The sequence below is a fragment of the Grampus griseus genome (genome assembly GCF_964374135.1).
Source record: "Grampus griseus genome assembly, chromosome: 7".
NCBI lineage: Eukaryota > Metazoa > Chordata > Mammalia > Artiodactyla > Delphinidae > Grampus > Grampus griseus.
This window is the reverse complement of record NC_139001.1, coordinates 61283247-61309033: the sequence shown is the minus strand read 5'-3', so window position 1 is coordinate 61309033 and position 25787 is coordinate 61283247. Positions and strand designations below refer to the sequence as shown.

At 49.1% G+C, this 25787-nt stretch overlaps 1 protein-coding gene and 1 pseudogene across 3 annotated transcripts in view; one reads left to right on the top strand and one right to left on the bottom strand.

Moving 5' to 3' along the window:
* Window positions 1-2174: 2174 nt before the first annotated feature.
* LOC309825374 (large ribosomal subunit protein eL31-like) lies at window positions 2175-4824 on the bottom strand (annotated as a pseudogene). The gene is made up of 2 exons: window positions 4804-4824; window positions 2175-2537 (listed from the first exon to the last, which is right to left on the bottom strand). The product of its transcript is annotated as a large ribosomal subunit protein eL31-like (transcript).
* An 11240-nt stretch (window positions 4825-16064) lies between these two features.
* GAD1 (glutamate decarboxylase 1) overlaps window positions 16065-25787 on the top strand; it is a gene marked incomplete at both ends in the record, with an annotated part of 37251 nt that continues 27528 nt past the window's right edge. For both annotated transcript variants that reach the window (XM_082658595.1, XM_082658596.1), the window contains 3 exons: window positions 16065-16146; window positions 19522-19584; window positions 25099-25257. In XM_082658595.1, coding sequence (XP_082514721.1) covers window positions 16065-16146; window positions 19522-19584; window positions 25099-25257 — 304 coding nt within the window. The remainder of the gene's footprint in view (window positions 16147-19521; window positions 19585-25098; window positions 25258-25787) is intronic.

Here is a 25787-nt window from a genome sequence, read left to right as displayed (position 1 = left end):
GCATTTGTTAAGTAGACTACAAGGGAAAGTGAAATAGAGAAATTTATTACTCATGGGTCCTAGAGGAGGTACATGGCACACGTCAAAGGGGCCACGGGGTGGGGGGTGTCAAGGTGCAGGAGAGAGTGGGCAGCAGGACCCTGGGTACATGTCTTACTTAGGGTCTACAATTGAGTGCTTTTGGGGTTCCTAGGCTAAGTCCAGATTGGTGGATTCAAACTAAAAAGAGCAGAGTTTTGGTAACCTCTGTGGAGGTCTTATCTAAGTGGGGTGCACAGGGGAAGGAGCTGGGAAGCAGGAGAGACTATTTATCACCAGGGGCACTGGGAAAGTCATATCTGGGATTTATACTTACTTGTGAATCTGCAGGCTATTGTCTAGTACATGGGCTGTTATCTGGACATGCACTTGAGGGAGAGGCTAGTGTCAGTTCAAGGCCCCTGTAGGCCACTTAGCCACTAAAAATGAATGCCAAGGCAGCAATATTATGAAATAGTTTAGCTAAATTCTCAACACCCTTCCTCCCTCTTCTACCTTAAAGGCTTGTAATTACTTTGGGTCCATCTGGAGAGTCCAGGGTAATCTTCCCTATCTTAATGTCAGCTGATTAGCAACCTTAATTACATCTGTAGCCCTAATTGTCCCTTGCCACATAACCTAACATATTTATGGGTGCTGGGGATTAAGACATAGACATCTTTGGGAGGTGGGGGGATTATTCTGCTGGCCATAGGTAATATTGTGTGTTAGTTGTTTTGGAATTTATGGTATGGAGCTTGGAAGAGACACTTTGGCTGATGATATACACCTTATTTAGGAGTCTTAGGAGCTTAAGACTCAGCGAGATAACGCGTAACAGAGATATCTCTTTAATTCAAGATAGTAATCAAAGGTAAGGCATTGGTAGCCCACAGAGAAAGTGTAGTCTGAATAGAAGAGGACTGAAAGTAGAATTATCTTAAATGATAAACAACATTTAAGTGGTAGTCCAGGAAAGAAAAATGCACAGAAGAGAAACTGAGAAGAATAGCCAAGAGGAAAATCAGGAAAGTGAATATAGTAGATACCATTGGTCGCCTGCTTAGCATCGTCCCTCCCTGCTTCTTTGCTAAGAGACTCCTGATTCTGTTCAGATATTCACTCCACACACACATAGGCATGGGACTCAGAAAAGATACCCTCAGCCAATCAGTGTATGGCATTTCTCTGGTGACTATTACGGTTCCAAAAGTGGACATGTGACCTCCATTGACCCAGTCAGATCAAGGACTTTATTTCATGATTGGGAGGAGAGGTTCCTCCATTCCTCTGGTTGGGAACCAGGAAGCATATGCTGCGCTACTTACTGTTGGCAGCCATTTTGTGATCATGAGAGGAACTAATCTTAGGATGTTGTGGACAGTAAAGCAAAAAGAACCTAGATTCCTGGTGATGTTCAATCATGGTATCCATTGCTCTGGAGCCAGCCCTCTATTTGAGCTTACTGTTAAGTGAGATAAACTTTCTTATTGTTTAAACCAGTTTGGATTGAGGTTTCTTTTACCTGCTGCCAAAAGCATCCTAACTGACCTCTGAGTACAGAAATCCAGAAAAGAGTTTCAAGATCTGGGAAGATCTACTTGGCCAGAAGTTATAGAGAGGACAAGTAAGGTAAGAACTAAAAAGTGTGATTGGACGGCAACAAAGAGGTGGTTGGTGACATTAGGGAGAGCAGTGTCAGTTGGCTGGGGGAGGAAGGAGAGCCGTATTTCAGTGAGTTTGAGTGAATTGGAGTGAGGAAAACAAAAATAAGGAGTTTGACATTGAAGGTAAGAAAAAAGATTAAGTGTTGCGGAGGACATAAGGCAAAAGGAGTATTATTTTTTAAATATTTAAGATGAGCATGTTTGGTAGGAAGGATGATAGTCATATGTACTGATAGCCTATTATGTGTTAGGCACTGTACCATATGTTAATTCCGTATGGTAATGTTATATGTTAATTCCATATGTTAATATTTTTAGTCTTCATAACACCTGCATGGGGGTAGATGTTATTACCCCCATTTATGTGTGAAGAAATTGAGACCTAGGAAAGATTGAGAGTAACTTTCTAAAGATCATAAACCTGGGAATTGGCAGATTCAAATCCAGGTCATTTGTTTTTGATGGTTTTATAACTTTGTCAATCACAGGTCAGTTCTCATCCACACCGACTGAATGTAGATTTTTGGAAGTGGTGACAGATACATAGGTGACCAATGTATAGAGCTTGTTTGGTGAATCTTCATCCTCATTACATTTTCTGGACAGTCACACATGGATACAGTATGGGACATTCCTTATTCCTTCAGCCCAGACAGCTTTGCTGAGCCTGGCGTCAATGAGCATATCTGGAATTCGCATCTCCTCCGTGGCAAATTTCCGAATCTCTATGAGTGCCCAAGGGGTGTGTTTCTCAAAACCCACTCCATGGATGTGCTTGTGAATGGAGATGGTGTATTCTATGGTCGCTACCTTATTGTTGGCAGAACGGCCCTTGTCCTTCTCACCACGCTTCTTTCAGAGCCGTTCACAGGGCCCGGGTTAGAAAGGAAGAGCATAAGGTATTCCAAATCCAGATCATTTTACTCTAATGCCCTACCCTTCACTGTACTTCCCTCCCTAAGGTTCCAGTAGAGAGGAGCAGATTGAAGAAAGGGGAGTGATTTATTAAGTAAAGACCATCTAATACCTTAGAGAATGTATATAACATAACCTCAGTGAGTGGCAGTTGGTTCCATCTGGACCACGCTCCAGCAGTCCAAACGTGGAATCAGAATTGCCTCTCTTTTGTGCTCCTCATATAGCCTTCAGTTACCCTTCATTTCTTTATATGGTTGACCCTTGAACAACGCAGATTTGAACTGTGCGGGCCCACTATACGTGAACTTTTCTCAGTAGTAAATACTACAGTACTATACGGTCCACAGTTGGTTGAATTCACGGATGCCAAACCACAGATGCCGAACGGCGGTTACTGAGGGCCAACTATAAGCTATACTCAGATTTTCAACGGCACGGAGGATTAGCACCACTAACCCCCATGATGTTCAAGGGTCAACTGTATATTAAGCAAGGTGATAACCTACATTCTCTTTAATCGAGGTGTGTTTTTTCCCTTTAACTATACCCTTGGTTAATTACATGCAAGGTATATGTAATTTTGGTATTTTGCCTGGAATATTGATGTTGGACAAGCAGGAGAGGTGGGTGGGAAGCACTTGACCAGAGCTCATGTGCCAGATGTGAAGGAAAGCCTGGATCCACTGGAAATGTTTTGCAGTTCTGGGCAAGTGTCCTATATTGTGCAGTATTGAGACTTCACAAGAGGCAAGTAAGATGTAGCCTCCAAGGCCACGCTAAGGAGGACAAAGGTCTCTCTGATTGGCTTTCCTAATAAACTACCCAGCTGACTTGGGGTATGTTACAGTGCGGGGTGGGGCTGTGTGTGTGCAGAAGTTGGAGAGGCTTGTTAAGTAAAGCACTGGGAAATGAGATGGACTTGCATAGCCTTGTTCATAATGCACCCTTCTGAACCAGGAGACAGCCTATAGCAGACACTGGTCGATTCCCCCTCCAGCCTTTTCAACCTAGGTGATAAGTCTAAGCTAATCACGGTACTCCCATCCCACTTGCTACTAGTTTGTTTGTTTGTAACAGCTTTGAAATGTCATTGACATAAAAATTATATTTTTATATATATTTAGGGTGAACAACTTGATACACATATACATTGTGAAATGACCACCACAATCAAGCGAATTAACATATCCATCACCTCTACATAGTGACCTGTGTGTGTGTGTTGAGAAGATTTAAGATCTATCCTCTTAGCAAATTTCAAGTACAGGCATACCTCAGAGATATTTCGGGTTCAGTTCCAGACCACCACAATAAAGCTAGTATCACATTAAAGTGAGGCACATGAAGTTTTTGGTTTCCCAGTGCATATGAAAGTTATGTTTACACTATATTGTAATCTATTAAATGTGCAGTAACATTATGTCTAAAAAAATAATATGCATACCTTAATTTAAAATACTTTATTGCTAAAAAATGCTAACCATCATCTGAGCCTTCAGCAAGTCATAATCTTTTAGCTGGTGGAGTTCGAAATATTGCAAAAATTATCAAAATGTGACACAGAGACAAAAGTGAGCAAATGCTATTGGAAAAATGACCCCAATAGACTTGCTTGACCCAGGGTTGCCACAAACCTCCAATTTGTAAAAAAACGCAGTATCTGTGAAATGCAATAAAAATGAGGTAGGCTTGTGTATACAATAAGTATGTTAACTATCGTTACCATACTGTACCTTAGATCTCCAGAGCTTATTCACCTTACATAATTGAAACTTTGTACCCTTAGACCAATATGCCTTTACTACTAGTTATTACTAGACATGGACAGAACTCAGCCAGTCTCAGCTAATAAAACATGAGACAAGAAAGCATAGAGCCCTCATGCGTACTTGCAGCATCTTAGAACCATGGGAAGCTTTATGCTGAAGCCAATGCTAAGGACAGCGGAGGAGAGAAAAGAAGAACCTGGTCCTTGATGACATTTTTATTGACAGTCATCTCTGGTTTAGTGCCTGCCCTACCTCTGAATATCCTACGTAAGACAATAAATTTTCTTACTGTTTAAGCCAGTTTGTTTCTGATTTTCTATTACTTTGCAGCTGAGAGCATCCTACTGTATGTATCTGCCACAGCATAGCAAGCATAATGACACCAATAACATCCTCTAAGACTGTAAGCCTAACTGGACTCTTTAGGGTACCGTCAGGTCCCCAAGGGTCATGGCCACTCAAAGCCAAGGAAGAGGAATTGGCGGATCCTTGTGCCAGTTACAGGTGCAGGTATGTCAAAAGTAGAAATATGAAACTGGCTAGAATGTTTATCTCTGGGTTGTGCAAGTGAGGAGGGGAGGTAGGTAAGAAAAGCTTTACTTTTCAATGTATGCATTTTAATTTTTTTTATCATAGGCATGTGTCACTTTTATAACTAAAAGCTTTTTATTGTGCTAAAATATACAGTTCACCATTTAACCATTTTTAAGCACACAGTTCAGTAACACTTAGCACATTCATATTGTGAAATCATCACCACCATCCACCTCAAGAACTTCTTCCATTTTCTCAAACCAAAACTTCGTACCCATTAAACAATAACTTCCCATTTCCCTCTACCCTCAGTCCTTGGCAACCACTGTTCTACTTTCTGCCTATGAATTTGACCTAGGTACCACAAGTAAGTGGAATCCTCCAGTATTTATCCTTTTGTGACTGGAGTATTTTACTCAGCATAATGTCTTCAAGGTTCATCTATGCCCTAGCATGTTTCAATACCTCATCCCTTCTTCTGGCTAAATAATATTCCATTGTGTATGTATATCTCACTTTGTGTATCCATTCATCCACTGATGGGCAGTTAGATTGCTTCCACCATTTGGCTATTGAGAATAATGTTGCTGTGAACATGTGTGTACAAATAACTGTTCAATACTAAAAACTTTTAAATTAAGCCTCTAATAGGGCAGGATGAAATCTGGGGGAAAAATTAATGAAAATGTTCACTATGGTTGTGTATGGGTGATGAGGTTATTTCATTTTAGTTCATTATAAAGTCACAGACTTTAACAATCATATATTAATTTAAAGGAAGAAATGTACTTTTTTAAAAAAAAGAAAGAAACTTAAAAAGAAAGGATAAACAACAAGGTGTTACTGTGTAGCACATTGAACTATAACTAATCTTCTGGGATAAACCATAATGGAAAACCATAATGGAAAAGAATATTAAAAAAAGAATGTATACATGTGTATAACGGAGTCACTTTGCTGTACAGCAGAGACTGGCACAACATTATAAATCAACTATACTTCAATTTAAAAAAAGACTAAAAAAAAAGTTAAAATAAAACTGACCTTAGGAACAGAAAAGTTTACACAAGGAAGGGAGGATATAGCGCAACATTCACGAATTGCCTATTGTACGTGAGGCATATTAGCAGGCCTTAGTACACTTTTTGGTGTGCTGGAAGCTTCTGATGAGGATCAATACTAATAAGTAAATAAATAGGTCATTAAGTTCAGAAAAGAAATGTCTGAGACAGAAATGCTGATCTTCATAGAATCTTAACCAGTTAGTACACTCACAAACTTGCTTACTCTTATGCCCAGTTGGATAAATTAAGTAGAAACAATTGCAAATCATCACCTATAGCCTCCAAAAGACCTTGTTATTTTAGAATTGATTATGTGTTGGGTTGGCCAAAAAGTTCGTTCAGGTTTTGCCATAACCTCTTCCGAACGAACTTTTTGGCCAACCCAATAGTTCCTATTGTTGCAGAACTGTATCAAAAAAAAGTTTAATAGTTGGTTAACTTTCCTGAGCTCCTTCCCCTGCCTTTCAAACACTTTAGCTTGCCCCCTCTTCTACTCTGTAACAAGACTTTTGGCGTTTCATGCCCCCAGGTCTCTAAATGTATCTTTGCCTCAAAGAAAAATTATTCTGAATGTCTTTCCATGAAAAGGATTACTTGAAAACAATCATCCTGTTAAGATGATGCATTTCACAGTTCCTTGTCTACCACTGGATAGTGTGTTAGGAAGAAAATCTCTTTCCCATCATACTAGGCACCAAATTCAGTTTCATCCTGTTGGCATCTGAAGAACTGAGCCAAAGGTGGGGCAGAATACTTAAATCAGCAGACAACATCGTCATCCTACAGCCACCTTCCCTTAGCTCACATCCCACCAATGAAAGAAAATAAGAGGAAAAATATTAAAAAATCCTACGTACTAAATGGAATTAAAAGAATACTTTTGAGAAACTTGTCTCAAAACAAACTTGCAAAACTGAGATCTTTTGCCGCCTGTTAAGGCAGGGGTTTGAATACGAATGTAACTGGCTGCTCCTTCATAGGCTAGTTGAGGTCTCCTAGGTGGTTCTGACTTTGGGGGACTTATTTCTTCCTTGTCTACTTTTTCTTCTCACCTCCTTATCTGAATCCAGATGAAGAAAAGAAAGTGATGCAAAACGACTGCCCATAGTCATTCTGCAGGCACTAGGTGCCTTCCAGATGGCCACCTGAAGATCTTAGGAATATATTGTCTATTCAGATGCACAAAATAAAAACCAGCCAAATATGTAGTGGGTGGTTATAGTGCTCCAGGAACCATTCTGTGCTGGGGATACATTGGTTTAAAAAGAAATCCCCGCCCTCATGGAGCTTACATTTTAGTGAGAAGAAAGAAGCAATAAATAAGTAAAATATACAATATGTCAAGTGGTAAAGAAAAAAAGAAAGTGTTAGAGGGAAAAAATAGGGTGGAATAGAGATTTCTATGACCGGGGGAGATTTGTAATTTTAAATGGATAAAGGAAGGTCATTGAGAAAATAACATTTGAGCAAAAACCAGAATGAGAAGGAACAAATCCTATGGATATGTGAGGGAAGAGCTTTCCAAGCAGAGGAATATTTATTGCCAAGTCCCTGAGATGGGAACATGCCAAGAATGTTTAAGAAACAACAAGAAGGTCAGTGTCATTGGGGCAGAGTGAAGACATCGGCACAAAACTGGCTCCCTTTCACCCCTTCTCAGCTGAGTCTGAATGTTCCATCAGAAAATTTTCTCCTCTAGGAATCAAAACTCTCTGTAGATTAAAAGGCCTCTAAATCGCTGAAGAGAAAGCCTTCAAGTCCGTGTCAAGGGATGATGAAGCTCTACTGAAATGGGCAACAAAATAAAACACATATTAGGCTTAGCTTATACATCCAAGGAGAAAACATTTAAATGGATCAAAATCACTGTTGAACTTATTTTGTTGAACAACAAAATAAAACACATATTAGGCTTAGCTTATACATCCAAGGAGAAAACATTTAAATGGATCAAAATCACTGTTGAACTAAGGGGGAAGAACAGGAGCCGGAGTTGACATACATTGAAATTCATAAACCAGGCATCACTGAACTTGTGAACATGGGTTTTATGGACATCAAATAAGACAGCCCACAAAGCTAATGTTAGCTCCCATTTTATTGATGAGAAAATTTAGACTGAGAGCATTTAAATAATAGCTGATAAGTAGAATTGAGATTTGAACTCAAGTCTGACTAAAGTTATTGATTTTCTTCCTGTAACAAGCTGCCTTGAAGACCTCAAGAGGTCCTTGAATCCATAGCATTCACAACAGGAGAACATTGCCCTGTGAGAAGAGTCATGAAACACTACTAATTAATTATTTTAGATGAATGAAGCCTTATCTGTCTCATCTGATACCCTAACCCTGCCATTATGGGAGTCCAGAGAGATTAAGTGATTTTCCAAGGCCAAATGATTATTATGTGGCAGAACTGGGAGGCCTCACTGAGCAGTGCACAGGGCACTGAGATGGAAGGGAGAAGAGTTTCCAGCCTGATTCTCACTAAGTGTGTGCTCTGGGAAATCCTGAAACTTCTCTGGACTTCAGTTTCTTTGCAAAGCAGACGATCTCAGGTGATGCTTAAATGAGAATTCAGACAATAAACACACCGCATAATTTCCAGGAGATTTATTTTTCACCTCTATAACTATTTCTGTAGTCATGATTCTAAAGTGAGAGACAGGCACAGAGAAGGAGAGAGACAGAGACGTCAGAGGTCGCTAACGTGCCCCACCCCCTCCACCACCGCTATTAGGCCAGACTGGGCCCACCCACAGTAAGCAATCCTGGGCAGCCAACGCCAAGACCTTTCTCTGAGTTCCACCTTGGTTCTCCCTGGCAGCCTTGGTGTGAGAGGCTGTACTCGTCAGCTACTGCCACAGAAATGATGCATCACACATTACCTCAAAACTCATGGATTTGCAGTTCAGCTCTATTCCTGTGTCCAAAGCAAATCGCATGGCCAAGTCCAATATCAAGGTTGGTGTGTGTGTGTGGCGGTGGGGGGGGGGGCAGTGGTGACGGCGGGGAGAGTATACGGTTCTGATTCAGGGAAGTAAAGAAAAGTTTTACCAGTTCAAGTCTTCCTGTGCTTCAGTGCATGTCTGTGGTTTATCCCTAGCTATGTAGTTGAGACAATGTGACCCAGTGAAAAGATATTGACTATCATTTAATCTGCATATTTAGGGACTTCCTGAGATTTCAAGTTGTTGCAGTTCTAAAGGATCCTTGACTCATCCAAAGGCAGAGAAAACAAGACCTCAGCCTTGCACCTGAAAGTAAGAAAGAACGAGCTCCAGGTAACTAATTGGGAAAACCCAAGGCACTGATTTGCAGCTGACACAGGTGAGAACCTTGGGTGTGAATAAATTCCAGTGACCTCTTACTTGTTAGTTCTTGACAAGAAAGAAACTAAGCTAGAACAGCAATGATGAATCCCACCTGTTAAGCTTCTGTTTTCTCCCGAGTAACTGGCCAAGGATTAGGCCAGATAGGGAAGGAATCTGATCAGGAATAGAAATTTATCAGATTCTACACAACTAAGTCAGAACCTTCCAGAACCTCTCATACACAGCAGTCCTAGGCACCTACATCTGAAAGCAAGGGCTAAATACCTGTTATTCTAAATAGTTCAAGAGCTTTTACACTGAAAAAAAAAAATAGATAAAATACAGTTGACCCTTGTACTACACAGATTTGAACTGTGAGGGTCCACTTAGATGCGGACTTTTTTCCGTAGTAAATACTACAGTACTACATGATTTCAGGTTGGTTGAAAGTGTGGATGCAGAATCTAAGATACAAAGGAACCGTGGATGTTGAGGAACTCTGTACATGGAGGGCCGACTCTAAGTTATACGTGGATTTCCCACTGTGGTGAGGGCTGGCTCCCCTAACCCCCGGAGGTTGTTCAAGGCTCAACTGTATCGCTATTCCATACTCTGTTTCACTAAAAAACATCTCATTTGGGAAATCATCTTTCTTCATTCCACTCTTTTGGGAAAGGACTGATTTTGCCTTAGTTTTTGTTGAGAGAACTGAAAACATAGATACATCTTAGAAGCTGTCAGAATTGCAATCCAGACCTGTTATTTCCCTGGTGTCCAGTTTCGCAGTGGAACACCTTGCCTAATTAATACCAGAGTTCCTGTCCTGAGGCTACCTTTAAAGAGCAGCTCTGTGGGAAAGAGTTGGATACTCTGCATCCCCTCCTCTTTCACCAAAGGGACAGAGATTCTGAGTGTTTCCAGCCGCTTCCGGCAGCATCTCTCGGCATTTAAAAAAAAAAAAAGGCCCTGCTTTGTGAAATATGGCAGAGTATGAGTGTGAACTGGAAAGGGCCTGCCAGCAGTTTTCCTTCAAGAACTGCTCCCTTGTGGAACCCGTTGTTCCCTCAGAAATTGTAATCTATCGCCACCTGGCGGTCCCTCCGTCGTCGTGTTTGAAATAGCGAGAACTGGGCGTCTTAAGATGTGCCCCAATACAAATTACTCTGTCCTCTTTGATTAATTTCTTTAATATTAGAATATTTTCATCTTCTGAATAGCAAGGGGGAAGGGACCATATGACGATTATCTGAGGAACTCAGCGCTGTTCTTTAGAAGAAAAGGTTGTAATTTCCGGAGTCCTCTCTGGCGGCGTTCTGGCTGGAATTCTCCCTCTCTCGCCACACTTTTAACCCTTTCCCATCTTCCAGGAGTGAGTGTGACGTCGTCTGTTGTGGGTAGGGGTGTTGATTTAGCTATGGTTCCCAAAGAAAGTCCAGAATGATTTGGGGAACTATCTTTAAAGTACACAAACACACCGAATAGACCTTCGCTCCCACTTACGAAAAGCCGAGTGTACGGTTAACGCTGCCCACAGCCCTCGTCTCGGGAGACAGACGTTTAAAAGGTGAACACTGCCATTTTTTCCCCCTCTTTTTTGGTCGTAAATTAGATGCTTAAAATAGACCTTAACGAGCAGGCTGAAATGAACCAACACTGTGGCTCTAAATTACCTTTCCTGGAGGCTAAAAATGCTAAATGCGTTAAAAAAAAAAAAAAAAGATTGACGTTTCATATTTACTCACCTTGACGCGGACCATATTTTACGCATAAAAAATCTCCCCCGCAGCCCATTTGGGTGCCCCTTCCACTCCTTACTCCACCCACTCGCTTTTTTTCCTTTGACGAAAGGCTCGTCTCCAAATCCAAATCCACTTGGAATATCTTAAAACCTCCCGGGGAAAGGGCATTGTGGGCGGAGGGTCGTATTCCCAAGTCCCAACCATCCTTGACCTAAAGGAAGGTTGTCCTCGGAAGACATAATCGAGTAGCCTGGGTTGCAGGCTGGCAAAACCTCCACGCCCGGCAGAGAGAGACCAGAGGGGTCGCCCTCGCCCCCTCCTTCTTCTGCCTCTGGACGTCTTGTTCCCATTTCTTCAAAGCGCTAAACCTTCGATCAAATGCAAACGAAACATCTGGGCGGATACTACTCCCTTCCGGGCCACCCCTCACCACCGGGAAGAGTCCCCAGAGAGGATATCTTTTTCCCACCCCCAATATCCAAAGCATCTTCCCCCGGGAGTCATAAAAGATAAAAAGAAGAGTGGAAAAATACAGACAAAAATATAGATCCCCAAATATTCTGAAGAGCCGAAAGACAACCACAACGACCCTCCTTGCAAATTCTTACCGGAGAGGCAAGAATGGGGCGACATACTCCACCACCACCGCGCCCCAACAAGGGAAACAAAACCCAGCAGTTACTGCGGGGAGGCGGATGGGGAGAGCTGGGCGGGTTTCCTAAATGCTGGAGACCTAAGCGGACTAACCGGAGGCTTAAGCGACCAAACCGTGGGCTCTGTCCTTGGTGCTGAAAGAGCCGTGCCCTAAGTCCGAACTCGCTGTGCTGAAACTGGAATTCCAGGCCCTCGGTTCTTTACCATCTCCGCTGAGCCCAAGAGTCTGGGTTGGAATGAGAGATAATTGGAAACTAAATCAAAGCCATGAAGTCCCCAACTCTGTTACTCTTCCCGCCTAACTGGAATGTTCATGAGTGCAGGGATAATATAAATTGCTGGACAGTGTAAGCTCCATGAGAACAGCGCCTGGCACAAAGTAGGTGATTAATAAACATCCGTTTAATTAATTACTAATATTAAACATTTTAAAATTAAGGACGAGCAAGAGCCTTCATTCCTCCCTTTCCCCCTACATAAAGGAGAAAGGGAGGGATGTCCTTGCAGCTGGACGGACTCAGCTTTAATTTGAGACACACAGTCTTGTAGGAGATTTCTTTCTCCGGCGAGATTATTTTATTGGCTAAAACGTTAGGGGTGAGCGTTTTGGACACCGGGGTCAGAAGAGGGAGTGGGTGGAAATTTCTCAGTCTGATGCCACAGGTTAAGGTAAACGAATCTTCCTTTCTGGGGAATCTCGGATCTTAGGAGAAGGCAGAGGAGACAAGGTGAGCGGGCGTCTTCCTGGTACGGCACACCCTGAGAGGAGCGGGGATTTGTTGCCTCCTCCCGCCGGCCTCCTTGCCCCAGGGCGTCTTGAATGATCGAGCCCTAGCACCGGGCTCCCTGATTGGTGCAACCATTTCTTTTAGGAAGGCTCGAGGAAGGGGCGTGGGTGGAATTCCGAGCCTAGTCTCGGAGTAAACCGCGCATTCCAAGCGTGGCAGAGAAGCTGCGCGGTGCGCGGTTTGAAGGGTTGTTTCCTGCGCGGAGTGGGCACGCCCACCCTGCCCAGTCCTGAGCTCTGGCGCCCGGTGCTGCTGTTACCCACGCCCGCCGTTCGGGATGCTTTTCCGTCCTTAAAAAGTGCCCGAGTTCTTACTGTAAGATTGAAGAGAGGGCAACAGTATTTCCTTTAGTATCAAGGGCAACGCGGTTATTTCAAACCTCACAACGAGATCCCTCGTACTAATCGAACTCCGTCTTCTCAGGGCTGAATCTTCGATCTCCCTTATGGAATATTCAGTGCTTTGTAAGATTTTCGGCATCCCCACTGTGTCATGGTGAAAGGCAATAAGATATTCAGAGAGAAGGGTCGGGACTCCGGGGGGCCAGCAAGGCCGCAGACGTGTCCATATATAACCCCTGCCTGCTGCACCGCAACAGGGAAAGGAAAAAAAAAAACTGCGAAAACGAGTAAAGGAATCACTGGTTACACGGTGTCACCCAGACCCAAAGATCAACTTTGTTTTGCCCTCAAGAAAAAGAAACTGAGGTAGAGGAAAGAGGAGAACAAAAATTAGAGACGAGGGTGCCTGAGGGATGGCTTGAAAAGGCCAGAGAATAAACAGCCCCGCCAGCCAGTCTAGTTGTTGGCTCTGGCGCACGAGGAAAGACCCGGCCAGCGTAGGGCCTCTCGGTCTCTGGCCGCCTAGCGCCATCTGGTGGAAATTTTTCCGTGAACGTCTTTTTACCGTGAGGGGCTTTCCGAACCAGGCAGTTCGTTAAATACGTTTAAATATTGCAAAAGGAGAATCCTTAAAAAGCATGAAATCGAAGGGGGAGTGGAGGGGAGTGGGCCTAGGCATAGAGGGCCGGTCCGCTCCCCCCACCCCACCCCCAGGACACCTCTATGCTCGGGTTCCCCTTGTGTGTGGAGCGGCACTCGTGCGTGTTATTAACCTTCAGATATGATCAATCAGGAGGACTCCTTTCCCCATCACCAAGGGAACCAAAGCTAGGAGGGAGCGTACAGTCGGTTGGAAAGCGGACCCTTTTCTCTGCGGAGGCAGTGGGTAGCTGAACTCAGATGAAATACTTGGGGAGGCTCTGAGCTGGATGAGGAAACTGAAATGAAAAGGAGATGGAATCCTCTAGGGTCTGAGTGTTCCCCCCTCGTCTCTGCCTCCTTTGCTTTCACGACAATCCTGGCTCAGTAGAGAGCCAGCAAGGACACGACCCAGAACGCGGTTTCGCTCAAGGAGGCATCGTGGGGTCGTAGAGCTGGAGGAACCGCGGGGAGAGTAATTGAGGCAAAGATACTGCTCTTGTCTTCTCGAAGATATGGTAGTGGGGGAGAAGAAAGGGAGGGAGAAGCGCTCAGCGAGGCAGAATTCTTCATAGAAATTCTCTCTTGCCTCGCCTTACCCGACACTCTGCCTATTTCAAAAAATAGAGCGTGTTGAGTACGGTCTGGATTACTCATAGGGCTCTTTCTTTTTCTTTCTTTCTCTTTCTTTCTTGCTTTCTTTCTCTTTCTTCCTTTTTTTTTTTTTTTTCCGGGCGCAAACCCGTGATCTGGATTTATAATCGCCCTACAAAGCTCCAGAGGCGGTCAGGCACCTGCAAGGAGCCCCACCGCTCTGCCGAGCTGCCCCCGCAAGCAGCGGCCTCGTGATTCCCCTGCTGAGCCGGTCCCCGCCTCCCCACTCCGCCTCCGCCTCCCCCGAAGCCAAGAAGCCGCCTCTTCGGATTGCTCTTTTCTCTTCCTGGAGCTCCCGTGCGGGACGGTGCTAGCGAAACAGAGGCGGCAGCTGGAGGTGACGCCGGGCAGATTACGCCTGTGGCAGAGCCGGGCCGAGCCGGGCGGATTGCTGGGCGCTACGCAGAAGAGCGACCGGAGCGCACGGCTTGCTGTCTCCCAACCTAGGTGGGTAAGCGCGCGGCCGCCCGTACATTCCCAGTACCCAGCCGCGACTGTTAGCTGGGTCCTCTTCACCCGCGGTTTCTTGACCAATCCCCACCCCAGTGTCTGCCATCTACCCTCCCGAGCTGAGTGCGTCCCACCCGCCCCAGTCCTGACTCTCCGTTCCTGCGCGGCGCAGAGACCTCAGCCTTCGCAATCATCCTATCCCCATCAGCGAGATTCATGCCCCGGGGACGCACAGAGGCTGAGGCTCGCGCAGGAGTGGAGCGAGAGCGATTTTCCCCTCCGCCTCCCGGCTGCGAGCGCCGGTCTCACCAATGGGCTCCTGGCCAGCAGCAGCCGAAGGCGCGACTCAGAGCGGTAACCTGTTACTTCCCCAGAAGCCCCGGCCTCCCCGCTGCCTGCTCTGCTGGGCGAGTGCGCGCGCGGAGCTAGATGCGGAGTCCTATGCAGGGTCTGGAGGCCGTGGCCGGCGGGCGCTACTCTGCAGGCTCTTAGATGTACCCAGATTCGCCCGCACTCTCTGTCCCCTGGCCTTCGGAAGCCATCGCACCAGCGCCGAGCGCGGAGCAGGGGCGCCGCGCACCTATCCTTGTCTGCCACCTCCCGCGCGCTGGGCGCAAGTTCGTTTCCCCGGTGACGTTCCCCTTTCTTGCCTCTCACCCTCTCCGGGTCTGTACAGCTAGAAATCCGGGGACCTCAGAGAGTTGGGTGGAGAGGAAATACAGAAACAAGGATAGAGCCCCGTTCTTGGCTTCGAGATGACTCAAAGCGGGTGGGGCAAGAGGGAGACAAGCGAGGTTCCGACTCGCTGCTTTCTGGCTGTCTGGACTACAAGGTGACTGTATTTCTACCCCAGCCAAGTCCGAGGGAGAACGTAAAGACGTGGACCTTTTTTTCCCTCTCACCTTGTCTCACCAAAGTCCCCGGTCCCCGGAGCAGTTAGCCTCCTTCTTTCCAGGGAATCAGCCAGACACAAGGGGAACCAGACACCGAACCAGACGTGCCCGCCCCGTGCGCCCTCCTCCCCCCCAACACCCGCCAGCCCGCCCGCCCGCCGGCTGCTGAGAGCCCAATAGTGCTTGTCGCGGCTAGGCTGGAAGACCGCGCACTGAGCCTCCCTAGCCCTCCTAGCCCAGTCCCCCGCACCCGCGCGACCTGCACTGGCCTTGGGCTCCTCTAGTCTCAGCGCTGCGCTCCAGGTCGCCCCGCCGCCAGACTGGAGAGCCGCCCCGGGCTACGTTGCGGGCGCCCGAGTCCCCAGCTCGCGTGCACGTCTCTTCCTCCCCCCGTCCCCAGCCCGGCGCACCCCGACCCAGCCCGCTGGCTGCCGTTCCTCTAGCCTCTCTCTCCTGAGCCCGGACTTAAGCGGGAGCGTCCGCGCCCCCGACCGCTCAATCGCCTCCCGCGCGCCGGACCCCTGAATCCCTCCCCGTGCAGCTCTCGCTTCTCTTTGCAGCCTGTTCCTAAGCCCGGCCGGCCGAGGACCCCGGACAGCAGAGGACCGGGGACAACCGAGCAGATGGCGTCTTCGACCCCTTCTTCGTCCGCAACCTCCTCGAACGCGGGAGCGGACCCCAATACTACCAACCTGCGCCCCACAAGTAGGTCCTGCTCCAGTTTCCTATCAAATGGACTGCGGGGAAGATGGGGGCGCTGGGACGTGAGGAGGCTGCGCTGGCAGAAAGGGAAGGGGGAGCGCGGAGATGATGGAGGCTAGAAAGAAGTGGGGCCCTGACCCAGGTCCCGACCAAAGGTCGTTCGACTGCCAGGGATGCTAGGCGATTCCAGGGCGCTAACGCAGTGGGAACCACGCAGGGTCGGAGCGGTGGCGATCCTTGGAGGCTTCGCTGCGGGGGAAGGACGCGCGGCGAGAGTGTTGTTTTTGTTGTGTTGTGTGTGGTTTCTTTGCTAGGTGGGACGACGGGGGTCAGCGCAAGGGGCGGTGTGAGGAGCTGGGAGTCTCAGCGGGAATAGAGTCTTCTGTCTTCGGCTTTCGTTGAGCCGAGATCTGACCCCTCCCCCCCTCCTTTACCCCTGCATTGTGCTCGAACTCTATAATCAGCGGAAATTTCGACGTTAATTGCAGCTTTTAGAAAACTCGGGGTCCCTAATTGCTCCAAATTTGCGTCGAGCTATTGACGAGTGAGGAAGAAGCCAGGAGCGAGAAAGGAGCATAAAATGGTTTGAGATTAAGCCTCGACATTTTAGACAATTACATTTCAGAGACAAAAAAAAAAAAAAAAAAAAAAAAAAAGCGGGCATCATCCTGAGTGGCAAGAAGTGGGGAACCAGGAAGAATCCAGAAGGTTTGCCAGGGCGGTAGGAGAGAGCAGCCCTCTCTTTTCTCCAGGGCAGGAGACCTGTCAGCAATGAACACCTCTGGAAGAGAGAGGAAGAAAAGGGGAACCAGATAAAAGCGGGTGGGGAAATGTATGCTTCCCCACCCCTAGCTCCATGCGGCGACTCAACCCATTTCCAGAATCTGTCTTTAATTCGGATTGATTTCCAGCATCTTTGTAGAGATGTGGAGATGAGGGAATTGTTTTCCTTTTTCCACTTTGGATGGAAATGCGCTCCCTCCAAATCCATGAGCTCCGGATAGTAACGGCCCCAGAATTTCTATACAAAAGGGCTTAGGGATGGCATTGTGGTTAGAAGGAGAGCTCATTGCTTCGCTTTTGTAGCACTTTCTATAAGCTTGAGAAAACATCAATTGTTCCCATCAACGAAGGTTGGCGTAGGGGGGTATCAGGTAAGCCCTCTATCCAACCCCTAGGTGCTGCCCTTGGCTCCCCGGCTGGAGGCCTTCTCTTAAATTCTTAGGCGGCGTTCCAGTTCCCTTTGCAGCTCCCTCCCCCAGCCCCCCAGGCAAGCTACAATTACCCACACAACAAAGAGGGGCTCAGGAGAGCCGCCAGCCTTGGTGGCGCGAGAGCCGGGCACTGGCTACCAGAGCTGGTCGGACCAGGCCAAGAGAAACGGGAGGCCTGCGCGCCTTTGTCTGTTGCTCTGGCCCTGATGGATTTCTTTTCCAGTTCTCTCCACATTTCCTGCCCCTTTCTTTGCTGTCTGGCAGGGGTGGGCGGCCGTTGTGTTCACCCACCCTCGAGTCCTGAACCCCTACTGCGCCCCTACTTTCCAGAGGCAGCCAGCAGCGGAGCCCATGTGCCTAACCGCGGGTCCCAGACCCAGTAGAGGAGCTGACCCGAGTTCGCTCATGGCCGGGCGCGCCCGGAATTTGCCAGGGCGGAGGGAAGATAGCCGAGAGCTGGGCCCAGGAAAAGCCTGCAGCACCTGTCCTGAGAACGCCGCCGTCGGCCCCGACAGCCCAGCCGCCGTGAGCATTCTAGGCTGTGCGCGCACGCCTGGCTCTCCACCCATCCTTGCCCTCCCTTGCAGACACATCCTCGCCCGCCCAGCTGGCTCTGCTTCTCTGCCCCGCCAGGGTCTCCTGGGAGGTGGCGTTGCTCAATTCGCACAACCTTACTCGACCTCTTGCTCCGGCGACCCCTCCTCCTTGTTCTCAGCCACTCGGTCTTCCCTACTCTGGCTACGTCAAAGGATCTCTCTCACTTCCTCTTCCCATCTCTCTTTCCCTTTCTTTCACTGCAATCCCCAACTCTAAAAGGCAGTGCCATGGGTCTGAACTCCAACACCACAGCTGAGTGACCTTGGAAAACTCTCCTAGCCTCTCTGAGCTTCAGTGTTTTTATTTGTAAAGTGAGTCTTAGATTAACACTCCTCTTTTTTCCTAGGGTTATGAGGATTAGGTGAGATGGCCTTTAAAATGAAAGCACTCTATCGGATGAAAATAGCTCTTTACCTGCCAGGCATTTTTATTAAGGTTTAGCTTTCGCCCCGATTTACTACTGTCTGTTGCAGGAACTCCATCTGTGACACGCTCTCTCATTGACGTCGGGCTAGTTCTTCTCCCCGCTGGGGCTCTGTTGTGCCTCGGGTTTAATGGATGTCACTCTCCTTATCGCAGCAAACACTCGCGCCCGGCTGAAGGCACCCGCCCGGATGGGGTGGGGGATGGGAGTGATTGGAGGCGCCTTGCTATGAGGAATCCGAGGGGAATTTCAGGCTAGGCCCACTACACCGGCTCGCATACAGGCTCTGCAGGCACCGCCGTGCTTCTGGCTGGAAGTTGAACCCCGAGGGCAGGATAGACGCTGAGGAGTTTGAGAACACGGCAGCGCCTGAATCTGCGATTCAGACCTGGAGAAAAAGTGTCTGATTCCCTCCGCCTTCGCCTGCTCCAGATCCGAGACGTCCGAGGGAAGGGTTAATGAGGGGCATGTTGGGAAGAGGGGGCAGGGGGTGAGACCCGAGGCGCACTATTGTCTTGCCGACTCCCCGGTCCCACTGAAGAGCGGCCATGCCAGCCCGACCATCTAGTCAAATACTATTTTTCACCCAATTAATTCCTGAACTCTTCCGCGACCCCATTTCATGCCAGTTTATTTTAAGCTGCCACTCAGCTGGAGACCCGCCAAGAAATTATGAGATGTGTTGGTCCCAGATGTCTCTGTGTTCCCTTTCCCAGCCGCTGTGGTCGCCCTTCGAGTCTGCGGGACGGAAACCAAGGGACAGGGCCTGCGGGTGGGTGTTGGGCAAGTCGAGGAGCCGGGCCTGGCCCTTTGCACCTGTGGTCAGCCCTGTTCCACTCCGACCCCGCCTTGGCGGCTACCCCATCGTGGTCGCTGGGAGCCGCGGGTGGGGCGCTGGGTGCGTGGCCTCTCAGAGACACTGTTCTGTACCTCAGGTCGGAGCAGGAAGGGACTGTGATGGGGTCTCGGGGGGCACGAGTCTCCCCATCGGCCCAAAGATCTGGCTCTTAGCTCCTTTCGGGAAAGAGCTTTTTAATGAGGCGCACTGGCGAAGACCTGCCCCTACCCTCCCCAGAAAACCTTTGCCCTCGACCGGGTGCCGGACTGTCGAGCCTCACTGATCGCACGTCTCTTGGTTTCTAGCGTATGACACCTGGTGCGGCGTGGCCCATGGATGCACCAGAAAACTGGGGCTGAAGATCTGTGGTAAGTGAAAGGGCCGGCTGGGGCCCCAAAGGGGCTGCGAGGCGAGCGGGCTTTGCGGGTTTGGGAGAGTGGGACGTACGCGGAAGGGAATCCTGGCTCTTGGGTCTGTTTTCTAGTGTCAACAGCCCCTACGCCCGGCAGAGACGCTCCTCTACTGGCCTTGACCTTCCTCTGCCCTCTCCTGACGTGCCCCCGAGGGACCTTTTCCGATGGGGGGCCCTGGGCTACTTGAGACCTCGGGGCTCCCCTAGCTGGGCGCGAGCACAGCGCCCCCGCGCGACAGCCCCGCTCATCTTGCCCGGCGCTTTGGCTGTTCTGACCCAGGCGCTCTGCCTACGCGACGCGAAGGCGGCATAAAAAGGGTCCGGGTTTACTGGAGAGCAGGCCCAAGGCGAGACATCCGCCTTAGACGGTAGCTGGCGCGTCGTATTCCTTCCCTCTCCACCATCGCGCGTTGAAAGTGGCTTCCTCGGCTGGATATTTTTGCCCGAGATGTCAAAACGGATTCAAATTTCGTTCTTTGAGGCCTTGGAGGTCAAGAGAATGGATTGCCTGCAGCCCTCGGTGGCCTACCTGGAGGAGGTGCGGGCGGTGCAAGCTAGAGGGTTTGAGGAGCTTGCCCTTGAAGGAGAGGAGGGAAGGGAAAGGGGGCAGAGGGGGCGTGGGGCCGCAAGACGGAGAGTGGGTATCGGGCACGATTTGCTAGAGAGGAAGGAAAATAGATCTGGGAGCTGGACGGGAGAAAGAACTGCTCTCCGGAGACGTAAGGATCTAAAATGAAAACGCCCAAGGGCTGTAATTTTTTTTTTTTAAGGAAAAAGGGAGATTTGTTCGAAGGGACACAGCTGAGTGGCTCCGACTGAACAATGAGAACTTGCTTTCCTTGCTACATTTCACCGTCTAAAATTTCTAGCCTTATCGGGCCAGAAAATACGGACGTCCCCGGTCAGGGGGTGGAGAGGCGGGGTAAGATTAACGAGGGGCTTATTAAAAGGCCATCCGTCAGCTGCTGCGCGCTGGAGATAGTGGCGGCGCAGGCGTAGGCACGCCCGCCCAGCCCCGGGAGCGCCCGAGAGTGGGCCGGCGAGCCGGTGGCCTCCGGGCCTGATCTTCCCAGCTGCCCTGCATCCCGGGGCCCCAGGGAGGCGAGAGTTTGTGGCCGGAGCGAGAGGAGTTACTTGGCAGCTTTTGGGAGTCACGCTCCCTTCCCCGCCTTGCGGCGCGGCGCCCTCCCTGCGTTTCTGGGGCTCTGTCCCCTTGACCCCAGAAGCAGCTTTACGGTGAGGAAGGGCTGCTCGACTCCAGGACCTAGCCGTTTTGCAGGGAAAGCCCAGCCCTGCGGCGGGGAGGCCCCGGGGTTTGGCCCTCTCCCCAGCACGCGAGGCCCGCGGGGCGAGGCCTGGGCCGCGTCCCCGCGCGGGGGCAGCTGGCGGCAGCCGAGCTTTGTTCTATAAATAGCCCCCTTCTCCCAGCCGCCATTCCCGGCTTAATGGCCCGTTTCGCGCCAGGTCCCTTCGGCGGCCGCGGCGCTCGGCTTCAGCAGCCGTCATTGTCATGCAGCCGGGCAAGCAGAACTGAGCGAGCCCTGGGCGCCCGCCACGGTCGAGGACAGGGTGGGGGGAGGCTTGGGGTGAGGGCTGCTTTCCTCGCGGTCCTAGGCCTGCCTAGCCAGCGGCCTTCATCCATCCCCATCCCCGCTTCCCGGCCTCGGCCCTGGGCGGTGCCCCCTGCTGCCCCGACTGCAGACCCTCAGGGTCGGGGGAGAAGAGAAGGTCTAAACGCCGCTTCGGTGACACACCCGAAGTGACCCGAAAAGGTAAAGGGGCAGTAGCATCCCTGGGTCCGGGAATAGATGTCCAGGCACAGGGGTACGGGAATTGGGGAACAGAGGTTTGCATCAGCTTCCCCTGAGGGAGAGCTCTTGGGCATTTGGGGGCTACCATCCTCAGGGAGTTTCTTCTCTGTTTTTACCCACCTCCCCAACATTAATTTCAGGAAAGCAGAAACACCTGTGACAGGAGAGGGCTGGTAGTGTGTTGAGGGGAAATTGCCTTCTGCTAATACACATGCTTTGGGGGCCACAGGTTAGGAGGATTTACAATAGGTTTGATTCTGAAAGGAAACAAAACAACAGGAGGATTTGTTTTTCATACTTTGCGCCAACTCTGGCTTTCCATTTTAGTCTAGTTACCGGAGGCAAAGTGCAGTCTTTGGTTTTGACTTGAATCCACAGACCCCTCCCCTCCTCCACACATAGATTCCCCCACTCCCTTCATCCCAGACCTTCACGGGCTTGAAAGGTGCCCTCTTGACCTGACACTCTCCAGGTTGGTTTGACCTTTCACCTTAAGAGAGTTGAGGGACTAATGGTCATCTTCTCACTTCCAGATCCATTGCCCCTGGTCTCACCAGTGTAACCCTTAGCTCCGGAGGCAGAATCCCGTGGGAAAGCAGTCAGCCAGAAGACACCCAGGGTCTTGCCAAGAGGTAGAGAGCCGGGTGGCTACAGGCATGATAGCATGACCTAAATCGAAGGAGATGCAGGGAGCCCTAAGTGCTGGCTCTGGGCTCTGCTAACTTCCCAGTGTGTCCTTGGGCCTCAATCACTTCTGTATTCAGAGGTCCCAGAATGGCTACCAGTTACAGCCCCTGAGCTGTTTTATTTAGCCCATGCAGTGTGTGTGTTTGTGCGTGTGTTTAATTTTGTGTCAGTCACCAACTTTTAAGTATACATTTCAAATATTCTGTATTTATTATGGCTTCTCTTGAAATTAAAAAAAAAAAGTTTGAGGTGGGGGAGAGATCTGGCAGGGTACTTATAGCCCAGAAAAATCAGGGAAAGAGCCCCGTCCTCTAGGGAGATGCAACTCCATGCTACAGCTTGGTGAGAGACAGCAAGGGGGTTGGGCTTCAAGCCTCACTTGCCCCCTTGGCCAGGTGCCCTTATGCTAGGCTCAGTTTGAAACCCCACTTGGAAACAACCAGCTTGAACCAGGTGCTCTAGTTCCTCACACCTCCCCCCCCTCAAAGGGCTGATTAGGCCTTTGAGTTTGGGGGCAGCTGTGAGGACCAGCCGTAGGATCGCCCCTCGGCTCATAGGTGGAAGCTAGCGAGGGTGCTACGACCGGGCCAAAGCTCAGCGCAGCTTCAGCTCCCCTCCGCTTGCCTCTTTGCCTCTTAAGAATGTTCAGCTAAGTTACCTTAAACTAGATCCTTATAGCTGAGGTATAGAGCAAAAGGGAGTACAGTCTGCTTTAGTCTCAGGGACCTCTGCTTCCAGGACCCCTTGCTAGCCAGGGAGGTCATCAAAGCACTGATCTCAATGTCATCCACCGCCTCATTATCCTTGGAGAAGCATACGAACTTCCAGAGCCTCTCAGAGCCCAGAGAGGCCTGGCTCCTTGACCTTATTTTTGAGGCTCCCAATATTTTAGAAAACAACTACCTTCCAGAAAGGTGATATTCCAAAAATAATATCCATTAAGTGTTTATATTAGCAAATTAATATTAGCAAATTATAATGCAATGTAAGTGTGCTTTGCATAGGATAGTTATAAGATGTATAGAAAACACTAATTCCTTGTGCACTCCAGGAAGTATGGTCCAGGAATGGGATGCAGGTTTAAAGTGTCGCAATTGGCATCTTTCATTCCTATCAGGACACCTGTGGGAATGCCTGTGAGAAGAACTCCTTTGGAGATAATATCCAAAGCCCAAATGCAGGTCCTAGGTCCTTTGCCACCTAGGAAAGGAGTTGCTCAGGGGTTTCAAGGCAGAGACTTTCCCAGGGAGTGAGTCAAAACCGACCAGAGGTCAGAGACCTAAAGAGCAGGAGTTCAGCTAGGCAAGACCTCACCTCCATTAGGGCATGTGGACTTGGTCTTTTCAGCCTGTCTGAAACAAATTCCACTGCTGCCTGTTTGGGTGGAGGGGGGCAGTCTCACTCAGAAGCCAGGTGATACTGCATCCCTCTGGCAAATGAGTGCTAGCTTCTCATTTTGGACTCTGGGGATTTGGAGGAGGAATTCAGAAAGTAGGAGCAGAGGTGAAGGGGAGGATGCACCCCCCATCTTTATATCCAAGTGTGGAGCTCTATTATAGTGTATTTCCCCCCTTCTGATGTCCTTTAGAGCTTTAGTGATAAGTTTTAAAGGTGCTGAGAACAATGAAAGGCCTGGTGCCTCTGCCTTCCTATTCTTCCCTCCAAAAATAGACCCTGCTTCTGTGTGTGGGAGGATTCTAATCACTGCAACTTTCCCCCTGCACCCCTCCTTCCTCCACCCCTCAACACTGAATTGCAGTCCTGGGGAAGTAAAGCTGAATTCCCCAGATTAACTTGCCTCTCGTGGAACCTCCCGGGACTTTCCTCCAAGCCTGCCTTGTGACGTATGTGACTCCCCAAGGATCTTGGTATCTACAAATACAGCTTTGGGGTCACCAAGAAGCTTAGAACTTCCTTCCTCTTTTCAGGGTGTTGCATTTCAGACTAAGATTGAGGCCGAATTGGAGGAGATGCTGAGGGAAGGAGTGGGTCCGCAGGTCCCGAGCCCCAGAAGGGACAGGTGGAGGTACTGAGAGAGGAAGTGTGCTCCTGGTTGGCAGAGCCTCAGCCCTTTCAGCCCAGCCTGCTTCTGGGTTTGCCACTGGTAGTGTTTGCACTGCTCACCTCAGGCAGGAGAGATTTCCGCTCCTTCTGAGGGGCAGGGAGGAGGTGCTTTGACTCCCACCCTGGGCTCAGAGCTCATCTCTGTGGAGTTCTTGGATGGCTGTCTAGCTTTATTACGTTATTGGTCACCGTCTGCCAGTCTGCAAGCTCCTGGAGAAGAGGGGCTCTGTCTCATTTATCTTTACCTGTCCCTGGTCCTAAATGCTTAGTAAAGTCCTTTTCCGCAATAGGTGCTCAATAAGTATTTATAGAATTAAATGTCACCACACATAAGATTTTAGGCTTTCTTGTCTCTTTCTCCAATACCTTTATTTAAGGAGAGGGGGTGGTACAGGGAAAGCTGCCCTTCAGTTTTGGGTGAGAAAAATTAAACTTACATTCAACCCTGGTAACATTTACCTGGAGTCCAAGGAAAGCATCTTCCCCAATCCTCAGTGCTGGTCTCACCCCCTCCTCCCTCTGGTTGCACAGCCCATAAACCCAGAGCTGGCAGCATCCTCTCCGTTTGTGTCCCTTCCCTTAAAACCCCATCCTGGGGCTGGTTACTGGAGTGGAAGCTGTCCAATTGACTTAATTCTGCGTTCACTGTCATGTTCAGAGAGGAGAATGGGCTTCACTTACTGTTTTTCTCTCTTGCATGACTGGGTCTGCGCCACTGATGACACTTGGTACTGCCCCCTCCCCGCCTGGAGGCGAGCAGTGCCAGAGCCCTTACATATAAAACAGACACTCGGCTTCTGTTCGGGAAAAGTGAGAACCCTGCTTGGAGAGTCGACCTGGGCCAGCAGCAGACCCTCCGAGCCTGGGAGTTTGGTGCCCTTCCTCTGACCCAGCCTCTTGTGCTACAGGCTTCTTGCAAAGGACCAACAGCCTGGAAGAGAAGAGCAGGCTTGTGAGCGCCTTCAAGGAGAGGCAGTCCTCCAAGAATCTGCTTTCCTGTGAAAACAGCGACAGGGATGGCCGCTTCCAGCGCACAGAGACCGACTTCTCCAACCTGTTTGCTCGAGGTAGTCCCCACCCCCAGCCCTAGTGCTATCCAGGAGGTTGCTTATTGGAGTTTCTTTACTTTTTCCTGAAACCTTGCTTCTTTTACAAAAAAAAGCCATTCTCTCTGAACCATCATGAAACTGCTTTCCCAACATTTGAATATAATATACTCCCTCCTTCCCTGTTGCCCAGGTCTCCATCATTTGAAAGCTGGATGAGGGCAATCTGTAAAACAGCCAACTCTAAAGATACTTGCAGGGACGAATACACAGTCATAGAATCTCAGAATCCAAAGAAATCTTTCATATAAGAAAATCCAGCGATTCCCTCCATAGCATTTATCCTCCAAGGGTGGTGTCCACAACAACAAAAGCACCCTGTAGGAAGCTGTGTAGCTGGGCCTCATGACCAACTGCTGTCCTGAAGGTCATTTTCCTTTTGAAGATCTTTCACTCATTACCGCTGCCCCTACAACAACAGTCTCAGGAGTTGCTTTCCCAGTCTTTCATTACCAGCTCAAAGGTAAACCCAGCCCCCTCCCCCTTCCCCC